At 34.6% G+C, this 17,816-nt stretch overlaps 1 protein-coding gene and 1 pseudogene across 1 annotated transcript; both read right to left on the bottom strand.

Moving 5' to 3' along the window:
* Positions 1–6,452: 6,452 nt before the first annotated feature.
* Positions 6,453–9,590, bottom strand: LOC114712002 (rho GTPase-activating protein 3-like; annotated as a pseudogene).
* Positions 9,591–15,467: 5,877 nt separating this feature from the next.
* On the bottom strand, positions 15,468–16,368 carry LOC114712007 (auxin-responsive protein SAUR32). The gene has a single exon (XM_028896455.1). The coding sequence runs from the start codon at positions 16,183–16,185 to the stop codon at positions 15,856–15,858; it is 330 nt and encodes a 109-aa protein (XP_028752288.1). The 5' UTR covers positions 16,186–16,368; the 3' UTR covers positions 15,468–15,855.
* Positions 16,369–17,816: the final 1,448 nt, after the last annotated feature.

Consider the following 17,816-nt stretch of genomic DNA (forward strand, 5'->3'; position numbering starts at 1 on the left):
AATATATGTATCTATATGTGACCATGTGCGTGAGATGCTTCTGACATGAGGAAGGATGATTAGACACAAAAAAGAAAGAGAGACGTGAGGGAAAGACAATGGGAGAGAGGAAATCAATAAAAGAGAATAAGAGAAGGAGCAAGTTCACACCTGCGTGAGATCTCCCAAAAGCCGTCCAAAGCTTGTGGCAACGTGAATGTATTTAGAAGAAGTAAGAAAAGAGAAGGGTTTTTGGAGTATGGCGGCTGATAAGGATATTAGATGGGAGTAGGAGTAGGTTTTAGGTTTCTAAAATATATCCCTAAAACTTATAAAATTCAAATTAATTTTTTTTAATATAATCTTATATTTCTATATCTCATCTGATCTTGCTTATTATTCTTATTATTATCAAAATCCTATCAGATATGGTAATTTAAAATTTAAACCATTCTTTCCTAAATATAATATTTTAAATATTTTATCCTCCTTTTATTTATCTTTAAATATTTATACATAGCTCTCTTTAATTATTTCAGATTCTTATTTTCTATTTAATCTTTACATCTAAATATATTGTTTCCTTCTCTTTTATTTTATAATAATTTTTTATATATATAACACTACCCGTACTAAGTCCCCAAACAAATAAAAACATAAATTAAAAAAATGGGATGTTACAGTTTTGATTGAAGAGGTGCAGAGGAGAGAAGAAATGTCAATATTAACAGTTTTATTTGATTTAAAAATACATCTTCTTTTCTTCTCTTTCTTTTTTGAAATGAAAAATTATCATATTTAAGTCTAAATTAAAAAAATATCTATCATTAAGACTTCTTCTTTCCTTCCTTTTCCATTTTCCTCAAAGCACAGGAACCCTAAAACTATTGAAACAATGGGATGCTAGTCTTAAGTTAACACCTCCCAGCTTCTGAACTCATAACTCCGCTCAAAGCAAAAAGGCCCAAACTTCTTCTTCTGCTGCCTTGTATTCAGAATATCCAAGACTTCAAGTCGCAGGCTTACTTGTCTTGTTCCACAAAAATACAGGGTGCCTCCATAACTTTCGTGTAATTTTTTTCCTCAATCTTAGCCAACCATCCCCCTTATGATGTCTATATTCTGAAGTTCCAATCTCATGTCTAGAAATAGGTCACTTTGTGTTGCTCCTTTCTCTCTCCCTCTCTCGAAATTGCAAGGGTGGTGAGAGTTTTCTTCCCTCGTCAAGCGGACGAGCTTTCTTGCACGGTATCTCCTCCCCCGGCTCCGACTGGGGGAGGAGATGACCGTTTTTCTGTGTTATCCTTAGTTTCTTTGTATGTCTTTTTAGGCTTTTTCGGTGGTGTGTCTGGTTTTAGCGGCTATTTTAAGATCTGAGGGCTTCATTGACGGCAGACCTCTCATGGCGACTTCGTTTTGTATTTTTGGGGGCTGGGATTTGATGACTACGGTCCTACACATTGATGGCTTCATCTTTCAGAGGATCATTGTGGTTTGTTCGTGGATGCGAATTCGAAGGGCACGTCTTTGTTCCGTCAATTTTGTTCGCTCAGCAACTGTCGGCGAGAACACCTTCTCATCCTTCGTCTATTTTTCTGGTGGCTGTGGGTGCTTTTACTCCTATGATGTTTTCTCATGGAGGTTGTTCAACCAGTTGGGTTGGTTTGCCAAGAAGAGGGATGGGTCCTTTGGGATGGTTCTTCGAACCCCCACCCCTTATAATGGCTTTGGTGTTGGTGTTGGTAATGGCACTTCTTTCCCTACTGCTTCTAGTGAATGGTCGATGATGACTGAAGTTCTTGGTAACGGTGGCGGCTGCCCTCTCTTCTTTGTTAGGGTTAGGTTTTGTCTAGGGCTTGTTTGGTTTCCCTTTGTGTTTGGGCTGTCTTTAGTGCAGTTGTACTTGTTGGGCTTTGTATTTATCTTTGTTGTTCTTTAATGAAGTTACTTTTATCTGGTCAAAAAAAAAAAATCTCATGTCTAGAAGGCGTACCATCATCTATAACACATTCACTTAATTTCCTCCGAACTCCACAGTTTCTCCTTAATTTCTCCACTCTACTCTTCCCAAAGTTGAAGTCCTTAAGAAGTTATCCTTGAGAGTTGGCTTTTCAGCACGACATCAATCTTCATTCTTCTCACAACCTTCCTCACAGTTAAAGTTTGAAGGAAGGGGACGCACAATGAATAATATTAACAAATCAAGGACTTACTTTTTATTACATGATAAAGCCATTTGTGGATGGATTAAAATATGCGGCGTGCATCATATTAATTGTTATAATATACCTCCTTGAACATTCTTATTATAGCAGTATTTGTTAACGTAAAACACACCAAAGCACGTGTTACAATTGGATCATGATCCATGATATCCCCTGGTTGATGATTTCGTTTGATTTGGTTTATTTAAGTGTTTATATATACGTTTTATGTAAGTCAAGATTAAAACTCTTTTAATATATTTATTTCATATTTTGTAATTCATAATTAAAAAACTATTTATAAGCTATTCTAAATGAACCCAAATATTATGAATTTGCTTGCTTCAACCTCATTGCAAATGTGCAGTGGAAACACTCATCGTGTGATTTAACCTATTTGGTTACGCTCAATGATAGTAAACAGGTTTGCACTTTTTTTTTTTCCGTAGTATCTATTCCCAGGGGTACCTTATGAATACTCATTGCAGGCCTGCAATTCTTTATAAAAATGTCAATTTCAGCCTTAATAACACATGTGAAAAGACCATATTTGCCCTCCAAATAGTAAATCGTGCGATTAATAAACAACATCCCTAACACCATACCTCATCGTTCAACATTTCAGGAAAGACTGCAAATTCATTCAGTTGGAAGCATGAAGTGAAGCTGCATTGCGGTACAGACGTTTACTTCAGAAAAACTTCCTTTTCTATGGGCTTAAAGATCAATATATCATCATTCTGTTAGGGAAAAAAAATCTTTTATTATTATGCACAACTAGCAATATAACAAAGAAATTGACACAAGTAAAAGCTTCCAATAACGAACTTAATAATCCCGCTGGATTGCTGGATTTCTTATTTTCTCCTGATAGCCTCTGAAAATTTGAGTGACTATCTTTTTGCATTTTCAGGCTGAGTATCAACATATATACACTAATAAACATAGAATCTCATCTCATCTCAATTTACATGTTTACTGCTCTTTATTTCCCCTATTACACCCAAACTTTGAAGATGAATTGACAAAGAAAGAAATGTGCAAGGGAAAAATTTCGGGACTGTTTACCGAACTTTGGCAAAAACATTATGAATATTTTCTTTCCACTTCTGTCTAATAAAACCCATAGAGAATAGCCATAAACCAAGAGCAGGGGAAAACAAGAAAGCCAATTTACTGTCAATTGTCGACAATAATAAGCCCCAGATTCGGAAAAAAGCACAAAGACGAAGGGAGAGACATGAGTGAAAGCAGAGAGATGAGTTATCACTGCCCTCTGCCTGCGTCAGAGGAATGGTTGCTGCCGATTGGGTTTAAGGGTAAAATGGTCCTTTTATTATATATTAACTTTAAATAATTATTAAAATAATTCATCGCACCATTTTTTTTAAAAACTCCCAAGTATCATCATTGCTGGACTTGTTTGGAATAACTTGTAACTTTGACCCAAAAAAGAACTTATAAAAATAAATTTTCAATTGTGATTTAAAAACTATAAGATAAATATATAGTAAGATTTTTGTCTTGACTTACATAAAAATACTTATAAATATTAATGGAAATCGAAACAAACATAATTAATATTGCATTGCACAGAAGGGATGTAAGGGCCCGGTTTGAAGCAAACAAGCCCTATATTATGCGGTTATTAGTTTATTTTACAAAAATACTTTCAATTATTTATTTCCTCTAATTATGTATTCCTCATAATTCACAGCCAACGCAATGATATCGTAAATGTGACGAAGGGGTAACTTGCATACGAAAAAGATAATAAATAAATAAATAAAATCGTGGAATGATAATACGGCACGTGTCACTCTTAATTACCATCACTATCTATTATTAACTTGTTAAACTTTCAAAAGAAAGAAAAAGTGAACTAGTATTCAATAAAATTTAATTAATCATGTTTTAAATTATGTCCAGGCAACTGCAAATTAATAAAATATTATATGGTCGGTCTTTTGATTGATTATTGACCTTTTAATTTATATTAACTCATGAGTTTCAAAAAACTGAAAAAGTGAGCGAGGGCTGAATCAATATTTTATTGACACGTGTCAATATCACATATGAATCGCATTGATTTTTATTAACACTTGTCAGTTAAGACGAGCAAATGCGTTAATGAACTTAATCTTGATACCCTCCTCAATTCCTCTTTTTCTTATGTCCCTGTATTACACTTAGACTGATCCTAAATATAAAAATTAGTAATTAGAGATTTGTTTTGATCTTAAATATAACTTTTAATTTTTTTAAACTTTTTAAATTGTAATTTTTTCTTTAAACTCTCCTTATTGATTACACATATCATGATAATTTTATATAAAATGAGCAGTTTCCAATAAATTGATTAAGAGGTACTTTAGAGAAATCATATATATTTTTTTTATAAATAACTAACTTACTTAATTTTATTAATCATTGTGAATTAGTTACCTAGCTTAGGATTGAAGAGAGTAAATACTGAAGCCTCTCTAGTTGATTGTGTTAATGGAGAGAGAGAGAGAGAGATATATATATATATATATATATTCATAGCTTGTTGTCGGTGAAGGACCTAATAATACACAGTGGTACAAGGGAAGAAAGTTTATTAGAACTCTGTCACCCAGCGATCGTGAGTAAGAAGACAAGTGAAATTCGTCTGTCATTTAAGAATGTTTGGATTGACTTTTTAAAATTAATTTTACTATGTATAAGGTAAATATGCGGGAAAAATTTTATTTGGATTCACATAAAAATACTTTTGAGAAGCTGAATCAAACATCTCTGATGATGTTTCAAAATTCAACGCAATTCACATAAAAATACTTTTGAGAAGCTGAATCAAACATCTCTGATGATGTTTCAAAATTCAACGCAGAAGTGCAGCATCTATGCTCTGCGAATGCCATCCCAGGATGATTGTTTTTGCCCAGAAACAGAGAAATGTGGTAATTCAGAGTCCCCAGTTCATGTTGTTTGTTCTTGGATCGTATACAGACCAACCCTTTCACCACTTTCTTTTGTAAGTAGGTGCACGTGGATATGATTATACTGGTGAAACTACAACCGATTCATTCTTACATTTGAGAGAGAGAGAGAGAGTTTAATTTGTTGGGGCCCGATTGGTACGCCGGAATTGGGCCCCGTTTCTGGTTCATTCCGACAATTGGGTTCACAGGTGGGGATGGACTCACTGCAACTTGCCTGGGGGCAGGAGATATTATCCTTTTCCGTTTTTCTTTTTCTTTTTAATATTTTGATTTCTAATTTGGTTGTTGGACTTTTGCATGTCACTTTCTTCAAAAATACTTCTATAATATATATATATATATATATAAAATATTCAATAGAGGAAATTATTCTTTCTTTCTTTTTAACTACTTCACAGGCATCACTAAAAATAGTTAAAGGAATTCAATTTTTCATAAAATTTAAATGATTCTCAATATTACCCTTATTAATCATGTTAAATTCCAATATCATTTTAATTTTCACTTTCTCTCACTGCACTTATTGAACATGAGCATATATGAAAAAAAAGAAAAGAAATACTTAATGCTTATTGAAACTATCAAAATGTCCTACAAAATGCAACAAAATTCCTTGTAAAAGATTTATTATAATATGAAAGGAAGGGATATTTTCACGAGAGCGATTAATAATGAAGAATGAAGAGAATTTAAATTTACACAACTCAAAACACCTCGCAATACCCAAAAAATATATGCTTAACATTTTCAACAAGAAACAAGGTTGTAACATGAGATTTTATTAGGTGACCAGCCCCTCCTCAAGCATTTCAAGTGAGCAACCAGGAATATGTCTGGATTGAAGAGGTGCAAAGGAGAGAAGTAACTTCAATATAAACAGTTTTGTTTAATTTAAGAATATGTTTTCCCTTTCCCATCTTTTCTTTTCCTTATCTTTTCAATCTAAACAATTCGAAATGAAAAATTATCATATTTGAGTCTAAAATTAAAAAAAATCCATCATTAAGATTTCTTCTTTCCTTTCTTCTCCATTTTTCTCGTGCACCACAATATTTTATTTAGAACATCCAAGACTTCAAGTCGCAGGCTTACTTGCTTTGTTCCACAAAAATACAGGGTGCCTCCATAGCTTGTGCAATCTTTTCCTCAATCTTAGCCAACGATCACCGTCATATCTCCTATATCTATATTCTGAAGTTCTAATCTCACGTCTAGAAGGCGTGCTATCATGTATAACACATTCACTTTCCTCCGAAATCCATAGTTTTCTCCTTAATTCTCCATTCTATTCTCCCAAAGTTGAAGTCCTTAAGAAGTTATCCTTGAGACTTGGCTTTTTAGCACAAGAATCTTCATTCTTCTCACAAGCTTCCTCACTGTTAAAGTTTGAAGGAAGGGGATCAGTTTCCAAATAGGGAGAATCTGAGCATGGAGAAAGCCGCCTCGCCTCAGCATTTGATTTGTCTCTTTCTCTAAGGACTTTCAGAATCAATGTCTTCAGGAACTTCACAACTTGAACTGCATGAGTCAATGCAGTCAAAGGATCCATTATCTGCATAACACCGGCCAATCATCACTGAGCACGCCATATACATAGATTGAAAGAATCACGCAGTACGAGCACTTAGATTTCCAAACATGTTTTAGATCGTTTGGAAATCTTATAAATCAATAATTATTTCATTTGGCTAAACATATCGCTAGTCAGGTAGGAGTTCTTGAGAAGGCTTCTCAGATAAAGAAATGATGCCATTGTGAAACATTAGGTTCTCTTGCTCGTAAATTTAAAGTTGGTAAACGAATGGGCTTTGGACAAATAAAACAGTTCCCTCCAGGTTTTGATAAACTAACCTGTGTCATGTTGGGAGCAAAAACCATAGCAATGTTGTGTGCGTTCATCTTGTTGAACTCTTGATGCTCCACAACATCTGCCATCAAATTGATGACCCAATGCAGCAGTGCTGCTTCTGTTGGAGAAAGCAACTTCACTAGACTAACACAATCCTCTTCTGCTTTACAATTTACCACCTGTTCCGGCGTGAGAGAATCTAGCACTCTTGTTGGAAGTTCTCTAAACCAAGCCTACAAGCCATGAAAAGGATGGTCAAAATGCGCAAAAGAGATTCTTCAAAGCTCCACAAAAAGCTATCAGCATTGACTGTAACATTTAACCTCTAGACGCAACAGTTAATAAATTGAGGCACATTAGCTCCAAACTCAAACTCAACAGAAGTCCAAGCTCTTTTTGTGCACAAATCTTTCTGCAGAAATATGAATCAGGGCATGTTGGAGATGCCTTTCCAAGTAATTTGCAGACAGTATACAGAAAGATTTAGCGAAGATCCTAAAGACAATATTTTTCCACATGCTTAAAAGAACCATTGACAAAGCCATGATTTAGTGATAAGAACCAAAGGTGAAAACCGATTTGGCTGACAAAGTCGAGCAGGGTAAAAACCTTCGATGCAGTTTTTAAAGAGTTTTGCTGCTAGATTCTGTAATATAAACATGATATATGAAGATCAATTATCGAAGAATCAACAGTGTGATGCTGACCAATAAAGAATAACTACATTGGTTTCCTTTTATTGTAAAACCTGAACATAAGAACTATCCGTAGGTACCTTGATCAAACCAGATAAACAATGAACATCGGTTCCGTATGGGACTGCACCTTTGTTTAGCTGATCACGGACAGATTCCTCTTGGCTGCTCTCAGCATTAATTCGAAATATTCCTTCTACCTAAAGAAATAACCATGTTAGATTAAGCCTCAAACTTAAATTTATGATGAACAAGTTAAATGATTTCAGAAACTAATTGCTAACTGAAACATAACATACTTTAAGGCCTCCCTCGGAATACAGTTGCTTTTGCATTGACAGCAGAATTTTTGGGACGCAGTTTCCTCTGTCATCATAAGAGCATTCCATTGACTCTGCAGAAACCCCAAATACCTTCGCACTGAATGATATTAACGCGATATAAGAGCTAATGCCAAATAAACAGAAAGATAGATAGTTGAAAGACAAAAACAGATTGGCTCCCAGCTATTGCCTTCCATCAACAAACGCAAGACCACGTAAGGACAATTTGCAAATGGTATTGACTTTGAAGCCGCAAATTTAACTCTTCCTTAAAAGCTAGGTCATTATAGAAAGCTTTTACAAATATAAATTAACAACATTCTCGAGTTGTAGCATCACAACGGTGAAAGTAGCGGTGGTAGGAATCCAGGCAGGTAGTCGAACCCAAAAGATAATCCCTTGGTCCCTTTTTATAAGCAACAGCTACCATCTCTTTTTTGTCTCTAAGTATAAACAACATTTATAAGTTGTCTTAAATTTTTGTAGTGAATTCCCTATTTTACCCTCATTAATTATTTATTTAATACTCAATATATTTATTATCTCGTTTTCTAAACCATTATCTTTCTATCACACGTTTTCTTTTTTTTATAATTCTCTTTGTTATAATAATTTTCTTATTCTCTCTCTTATACTCTCTCCCCCTCATAAATAAGGGCATTTTAGTGAAAAATTTTTTAATTTCTACATATTTATTGTCTTGAACTAATTTTAACAAATATTTTGACCTATGTGATTAGTTCCAATGTTACTTAAATAATCAATAAAATCAATAGACATAACTAAAATTCGGAAAATCATGCGACGTGTAAGTGAGCTATTCAAACATAACTCAAACATATCCAAACATAACTCAAACATAACTATACGGGATTAGACATAAAGTCAACAAATGCATTAATTAAATCAATAAAATCATTACTTGGAGGCTGGGATGGGAGTATAATAATCGATAATTATAAGCTTGTATCTCGTTTATGAAGAGTTACGTAGAGTTCTTAGCAGCGGCTTTACCTCGCGCTTCTCGGTACCTCCGGCTCGAGCTCTGAGGGCAAATCCAGAAACCATGAAGCCTATCGAAGGTGACGTGGGAGACATGGCGAACCTCCGTCGGCCAGCTGATATCCATGGAAGAATCATCCTCCTTCTCTACACTACAGGTTACCAGCGATTTTTTCAGCGCCTCCACCACGGTGTCTAGCATCGCAAAATGAGATTGATTATTATCAGCAACACCAACTTTTGAGATGGATTTTCTCGAATCATCATCTCCGACCAACTCGTCTTCCGCTTCCTCCTGCTTTTTGAAATTGCAGAGAGATGGACTCAGAGGAGATGGGCTGAACTCAGTGCGACGAACAAATTCCCAGGATTTAGATCGAAATAGCCGAGTCATGGGGTTAATTGACTGGCAAGCAATAATGGGTTCGTTTTAAGAGGATGTTACGAGAGTGGCTGTAGACAGAAAAGAAAAACAAACGGAAAAAAGGAAAGGAATGAAATTTCGAGGGGAATGGGAGATGGAACAAGAGGAAGAAGAGGATGATATTAGTTGGAGAGAAGGATTAATGACTATTGGGATTGGAACGCGATGGTTTCTGACAAATTAAATAATTGATATGGACATGGTTGCAGTGATTTTGTTTGGATGTAGGGGTAAAGAGAAAAAAGATGGAATGATGAGCGCCAGAAAATTGCAGGAGACGGAGAAGAGACAGAGGTAGTGAGGTAGGAGACGCAGAGAAATACAAAACACGTCAGGGAGCTGTTAGCTAATTATAGAGAGATCCGTGAGCCCCTGAAATCCTGCAAAGCCAGAATCCTTGACTCATTCCGTGATAATTCGGGATGGGATCCAATCAGCGAAACCAGGAAAACTGTACTTAGTTTTCTTTTCTTTCTTTTTTAAAAAAAAAGGAAAGTACATAGCAGTTAGTTCCTCCCCCCCCCAAAAAAAAAAAGCGGTTAGTTACTTACGTGGCCTAGGCTTGACACTGTTAAGCGAATTGGACCTGGAAACGGGCTTCATAATGTTGGGCCCGTGCCTAAAAAAAGGGGCCTTTTGGAACAGCCCAACGAGTCAACTCATATTTCTGGCTTTAGCCCTGCAGGTAGGGGTGTTCAATTTGTCCCGTCCCAGTCGTCCCGTCCCGGTTCCGGTGAGTTCGGGACGGGACGGGACGGGACAAAAAAATTTCGGAACGGGACAAGTACGGGACGGGACGAGACGCAGGACGGGGTTGTCCCGTCCCGTCCCGTCCCGGGATTATTTTTTTAAAAAAAATTATTTATTAATAATTATTATTAGATTATTCAATTTACTTATTAATAATAATAATTATTTTTTATAGTGATTTTTTTAACTCTTAAGTTGTATAATCTGAACAATATCTCCTTCCTCAATAAAATATTCATAAAGCCATTATATAGTGTTTCTTTTATCGTATTTTTTTTTACAGTATTGTTTTTACACTTTTTTTATACTATATAATTGAGCTTTCTACATAATATTTTTTATAATGTTTTTATCTTTAAAAGCCTAACAAAAAATAAGCATTATAACATAAACAAATTTCATATAAAAAATTATAGTATTTTTTTTTTTAAAAAAAACGGGGAGGGGAACGGGACGGGACACGGGACTAAAACCCTGTCCCGTCCCTGTTCACCGGGACGGGACCGGGACGGGCCTGTCCCGGTCCCATCCCGTCCCGTGAACACCCCTACCTGTAGGTATATTTCCAAACTATATTCTTGTTTTTGTTTGGAAATTTTATATTTTATATTACTTAATATTGACATTGATGATTTATGCTTTTTATTAAATTAAATTTCCTTGATTATAGCTATTTATATGAATTCTTTTGGACTGCCTTTGGATGGATAGATGGATTTGGATTTGGATTTTGGATTTAAAATCTCACATCTAAAATTTATGTAGTTAAAATCTTTTTGTTGGGGTTCACATTGAAAATGACAATGTTAACGTAAGTATTTGAAATAACACGGTTAAAATGAAGACTTGAAATTCTAAAATATTATGATAATAAATCCATAAGTTTTTTAAACAACTCAAGTAATGGGTTCAAAAAAAGAAAGCCAGAAGCAGCAAATCAAAGAACAGAATCGCATGGCGTTTGCCTGTGCGGGCCCCTGTCTCCATCTCTCAAAATCAAAAACCAACGAGATAAGAATCCATCACCATGCCAACGCCCCCCGGAGGCAAAAATGAGGCAGTTTTATATGGTTTAGTTATAGTTATTAGTCGTAGCTATTTTTTTAAGACAAGCTTTGAGACTCGAGAGAGCATTGTGAAAACAAGATTGTTGACCTAAACATTCTCCTTGTCTCCAACAGAAGTGGTCAAATCTCATTTGGAAAGAATGATCAAGTCCTTGTATTTACTCAAGCAAGGAAGGTTACAGAGCATTTATGCAGGCGGCAGACTTTAATCTGTTCGCAAGATACAGCAGATAAAGCAATAGGAAAGCAGAAAATACACGAAAGAAATAATTTTCATCAATCATGGTGGAAGGAGATGGAAGGTTCCCTTCCTATTAGTTAAAGCTTAATACCAGTGAATACTGATATGAAGACATATAAAGAAATAATCCATTGATTATCTGCTCTGTTTGCTTGCACATATTCCGCCCGAAAAGTGAAGATGCTGATATGATGCTCGTTGGATTTGGTTCGCCTGAATTAAGGAGGGAAATCAAACTCCTAGGCCGCTTAGTCACTAAGTCATGGATATTATGATTCGGGGACAGAATGGAGGCCGTGTGGTGGTGAAAGTCCGAGTATAATATTCATGTCCTTGAGCCCTTTCACGCAAATCAAAGGTCTTTGGGCTTCAGTGTGAGTACAAAATCAAGTCCATCGTTAAGAACCAGAGGCATATGGACAAACAGAGGATCCCCGTGTTCAGAAACATTTTGAGTAATCTATTTGAAGAAAGAACTACGAAGTTTATAACAACATTTTGGTGAGTGAAAAGATAGATTTACATGAACGAAGCTACTTGACTTCGTACTTAAATGTGAGTATGTAGCTGATGAGAAGGGAACTGTGATGAGAGGAATTCGATTAATTTGTACGAACCAACATGATGTGTTGACTAGAAACACAGCATGAGGAGCTCGTGCTTGTGTGGTGCAGCAGAGGCTGCCTCCACCAAGAACAGAGGGGTGCAAATATGTATAGGTAGTAAGGTCCCTTCCCTCACTTGCGTTACTATTTTCTTTCTGTGAAGTTCATTCATTTTCATGCTGGTCCCATCTGCCCTACACGAATCTCTTTCCTGTTCCATTATGCCAATCTTTTTTGCCGCACAGATCTCATGTGTGTTTTTTTCTGAAACTTGTCCTATTTAATCACACTGCACAACACGTGACGGGTAAGGGATGAGATGAGATGAGGTTTATGAGGCTATATAGTTCAGGTAGAATAAGCGTATATACAAATAATGATGGATTGAGCTTATCTTCAATGCCTTGTTGTGCTTTGGCAGCTTGCGTGATTATTTGATCCTCACTATTATTAAACTAATTAATCTTGATTAGTCAGCTGATTGGACTCACGTGCGATTTCAGTTTGAAGCGATAATTAAATATCTGACCCCAGCTATTAATTAATGCTGTTGAGAGCAAAGGGAGTGATTTTGTGGCTTTTTTTTTTTTGGACCTGAACTTTGTGGCATTTGCTGAGGTGAGCATGACGCCCATAAGATCAAACATAGGCCTCCTAATTAATACTATTTTCAGTTCTAATTATAAAACCTCGCTTACAATCTTATAACGGGAGGTAGTATTTCACCTTACTGCAGAAGAATAGGACTCTGAACATTTAGTTATTTGAGAGAAAATGATGAGAAGCAACCAAAGATTAGTTGAAGCCCTACCCGAGGGCGCTGCGGTCAATGGCTGCCGCTAAATTTTGACAAAACAAGTTCTCATTCTGAACCTTTGGGGAACGTTGTCATGCTGCTCTTCCAAGTAAGCAAATTAATTACAGATATGTCCCCACAATTGATTTTTATACTAACAGGATTAGAAGGATTTAGTATTTATAAGTTTGACTGGTAACTCAAGTTATAATTAAATATGAAAGTTTAATTTGTAAATATTAAGTATATTAAAACATATTAGTATTAAATTTTTAAGGGACTCATTTAATTTATATTTAATATTTTCAATTTAAGATTTAATTATTTTGCAGTGTTTCAAATGATCCCTGTTAAAAAGCGCACCACACTGACTGGTTTTGAGAGAAAGGACTAAAAGAGATGCGGACGATGATGAGAACACGGGAATGAGAAGGAGTATGATAACTCGGACTAAAAATGGATGCTCTCATCCAGTGTCACATTTATACACTTTTTTTGACCATTAAATCTAAGAACTTTGGATTCGGTGCTCTTTTTTCTTTATTTTCCCCTCTTTACTGGAGACAGAAGGGAAAAAAAAAGGTAGAGTAAAATCTCACCATGCCTAAAACAGAAGTTCAAAAGAAAACCCAACAGGAAACCCTCGTTTCGGGGCCCTAACACTGAAATGGTAGGCAAAGCAAACAAACAGCAAAATAAACTAAATTCTTTTTTTTTTTCCCTCCAAGCCAGCTGACTGCTACAAAATAACATGATAAAGGATGAAAACGAAAAAGAAAGTAAGTGAAAAGAATATTTTTATCTATGAGATATTTTATGATCTAATCAACTGGTGTTGGTGGACAAGAAGTCTGATCGGCTGAATTTAAAGAATAAAAATAACTAAATAATTTTAATTTTTATGTGTCGTTGCAGTTTATATAAGTTTTCGAAATAGAGGTTGAGATCAAAAGTTCAAATTCTCTTATATATAGAAGATGAAAAAAAAATTAAAAAGTGGTTTTAAAATGTAGTAATATTAGCAATACGAATATCATAAATTTCAAAGGGTGACATCCCCCTGGTTTAGAGGTTGGGACCACAAATGTCGAAATGGTCAAATGTTAGGAAAATTAGAGGGGTCCATCTTTTTACACAAACTTCCTGATTACATATGTGAAGTTTATGACTCCAGGTCTCCAAGTTTAGTACTGACGATGCCTCTAGATTTTGTAATTTTCTATGCCACCAAGCCAATTTAATGCGCTCCAAATCACAACACCCCCAACAGAAAGTCACAATTAAAATACTCATCTGTTTCTCCCTTGCGCGGAGCATTCGAGATTTTCAATTTAATTCTAAAATAAGAACATCGTTTTTGTTTTACTCTATATACGTACTCCTCTAGTCTTATTTATAAGGAGAGAGAAGAGATTTTTTGATCCTATTTATAGAATATTGAGAAAATTTTTTTGTATAAATGTATAATTTTACCTTTTATTTATTAGTGTGTTGACTTTATTTACATGAAGTATAGTATGTATTAAATAGAAATAAAATTAAAAAGTTATTGAATTTTAAATGAGAATTAATGAAGTTTAAGGTTTTTTTTATCCGTGTGAAACATATTAAAACTGACTTATAAATAAAATCATAAAAGTATTAAATTTTTGGATTAATGGGCAAATTTGTCTCAAAAATTTGAGCACTTGATTTTTTATTGGTGCAAATTTGAGGCAATGTTACCCTCTATTATTAAAAATATTAACTGTTAGTTTTTTAACAGTATGGAGCGTTAAGTATTAATTACTAAATAATGAGCATTTTTTTCCAAAAATTATTATAATAACTAAACAATTACTTTTTTAAAATTTGTAAATTAATTAAAAGAATTTTATATTCAGAATAAGGGAGAGTACCCCACAATCAAATCCTAGTGATTCTATTACCCCCAAAAAAAAAAATCCTAGTGATTCAGTGCAGCGCCCTGAGCCTTAAAATTTAAAGGGAGGATAAAATGTTATATTTTAAAATGTTAAAATAATAAATTTACTATTTTTACTGACTAAAAATGTTCACATTATTAATTACAAAGGATCATGGAAAATCTCGTTTTTATCTAACAATTAGATTGTTTTTACTGATTTAATGTGTTGACAAAAACACCTGATTTAAGATTTGTTTGGATTGGCTTGTAAATAATTTTTCAAATGTAATTTATCCAATATGAGACAAATATATTTTAAAAAATTTTCTCGATTTATATAAACTTGTTTAAAAATCCGTTTTAAACGGAACTCCACACGCCCTTGATCTGTTTCATCTTCAATTTAATCAACCCCCTCGATCATCTTCACTCTTCTCTTCTTTTTCTTTCTCTTCTCCCTTCCTTTCCTTTTCCTTTCTTTCTTTCCTTCCACCTGATTTCATATCACTCTCCTCAACCCAGTCTTGCTCACTTGATTATTTATTTCGTTCCCACATTATCAATCAAATGGATGAAGTTAAATCCTCCAGATCTAAAACGATCATGCTAGATATGATATGTGACATACATGATTGTAGTTGGTAAAAGAAAAAAAAAATTCCTTCAATCAGGAAAAGCAGCAAAACAGTAGTACTTTCTTATTCCCATATATCACGGGCTACCCAGCAAAACACCAGAGTACTTACAGTTGAAAATTGATGCAACATTCTCTCGTCACTATCATCACCAAAAGCAAAAAGAACCTAACCAACCACCATGAATTTACAGTCCTACCTTCAAGATCTAACCCGAAAGATTTCGTTTCTCGGTCACCAACTTCTGGGTCTGATCAGCTAACTGATAGTCAGAAACCAAAAAGAACCTAAACACTAGGATTGCTATACAGCCGGAAAAAGATCACTGATTCCTAGGGAAAGATCTTCAATTTCTTTCTGCTTTTTCCGTTACCGGCGGCTTCGACGAGAGTCTGTCAAAATCCGAAGCAGCCACCGTGAGTGTGGTGGTGGTGGTGGTGAAGAGACCATTCCCTGTCGATCAGGTCTTGAACGGACCTGAACTCCTCCACGTGGCAAGGAATCGTTATGGCGCCCTTTTGATCGAACCCGAACTCTTCTTCTGCCTCCTTCAACAGCTGCAAGAAGAGAGGGTGATTGAAGTAAATCACAGGCACCACGAATCTCTGCAAATCGTCTTCTCCTTGACCCACCCTGATCGCCAAGCAACCTTTTGGGACGTCTCTGAACTCGTGCTTCTTCCCATGGATATGAAAGCTCCTCAGAGTCTTAGGTCCGCTGCCCATTTCTGTAAAACCAGAGCGAAAGACAGAGGAACAAAAAGGGCTCCAACTTTCGTACGTGTTTCCCAAGAAAGCAAAAGGAAAATGAGAGTTCGAGATGCGAATCTCAGAGAGCTCGAAACGCCGGCCTCATGACTGATTCAGAGCGAACGAGAAACGCACGCCCACCACAAAACCTTGCGGATGTACTCCTATATAAGACGAGAAGAGGAGACAGAGAGAGAAATCCAGTGAGATTTTGTGCAGTTTTCCCATAGAGAGAGCAATCGATTCTAGACCGTTCGATGCTGATTATTAATGAAATACTACTATATGACGTAAAATATCCCATTTATACACGTTTGTTTTATGTAAATCGAAACAAATTCTTCTAACATATTTGTCTCATATTCTATAAATAACTATTAAAAAACAGTTTATAAACTACTTATAAACTGTTTCAAATATTCTATCTGATTCTATATACAATCTTTAATTTATCTGATTTAAAATATAAACTTTATTTTTTTGGTTTATCTAAATATTTATTTTTATTTTATTTTATTTTTAGTTGATTATATTTAGTACTTTTTCTCTCTTATTAATATTACTCTTATATATTTTTATTATTATTTATTTATTGTCTCTCATTTATTCTCTTAATAAATAAAAATAAATTTTAAAAAAATACATCTAACGTATTTATTATTTTTAATTATTAATTTATTAAACATGAATTGATTATTTAAAGTTTATATATATAGTAACGGAACGATATTTTATTAAAAAGAATTAATAAATAAATAAGGAAGAATTCTGGTAGGTTTCCCGCATCCGCCCGTCCAAAGCTTTCCAGTTTCAACAACGAAAGAAGAGAAATATGCAAGATAGGCAGATGGGTTAGAATCAGATGCATCACATTTGTTTCCATCATAGTGCTCCGACGATCCGGATGAATTTGGAAGATGACGTGGTGTCAGTTACGGCCGGGAGGTGTTAATTTTTTATTCGTCAAATAAAATTTATCAAAGAATGCAGACTCACCTTAGATAAGAGAGAAAGGGAAAAAACAAATCTTTGGCCAGAAAATTAACTGTTTGTGCGAGCAGAAGTGACACAGCATTAATTTCTTTACTCACATTGTTCAAAATGTCTCTCCTGATATATATGCTAGCACTTAAAATAAAATAATTCCCCGCCATAAGGTATTTCGATTTTCTCAAATAATATAATTTCATAAAAATTAAAGAATTAAAATATAATTTTAATCCTTTATATTTACATAAAGTTTCAATTTAGTCTTTTAACTTAAAAAAAATATAGTTTCAGTCATTTAATCTTAAAATTGTTAACCAAATAAATGATGATATTGAAATTTTAAATGTTGATAAAACATTATTAAATGTCAATATATTGAGTTTAATTTTTAAAATAATCATGATTATTATAAAAAAATCATTTGAAGCTAATAATTTTATAGTTAAATGGCTAAAAAAATAGTTTTTCAAATGAAGATATTAAAGTAAAATATTATACAAAAGCAAAGCACACATACGCTTTCCTCAAATTAAACTTACAGGACCACGCTTTTTTAACCTTTTGCTAGCAGAATTAAACACCTTATGACGCCATCGCTCACGGAATTTATAATCAAC

The sequence above is a fragment of the Neltuma alba genome, unplaced genomic scaffold (genome assembly GCF_004799145.2).
Source record: "Neltuma alba isolate B1F8T4 unplaced genomic scaffold, ASM479914v2 tig00011326_pilon, whole genome shotgun sequence".
Taxonomy (NCBI): Eukaryota; Viridiplantae; Streptophyta; class Magnoliopsida; order Fabales; family Fabaceae; genus Neltuma; species Neltuma alba.

What these genes read in the sequence shown, in the direction of transcription:
- LOC114712007 (XM_028896455.1), bottom strand. Translation starts at nt 16,185, where the DNA reads ATGGGCAGCGGACCTAAGACTCTGAGGAGCTTTCATATCCATGGGAAG.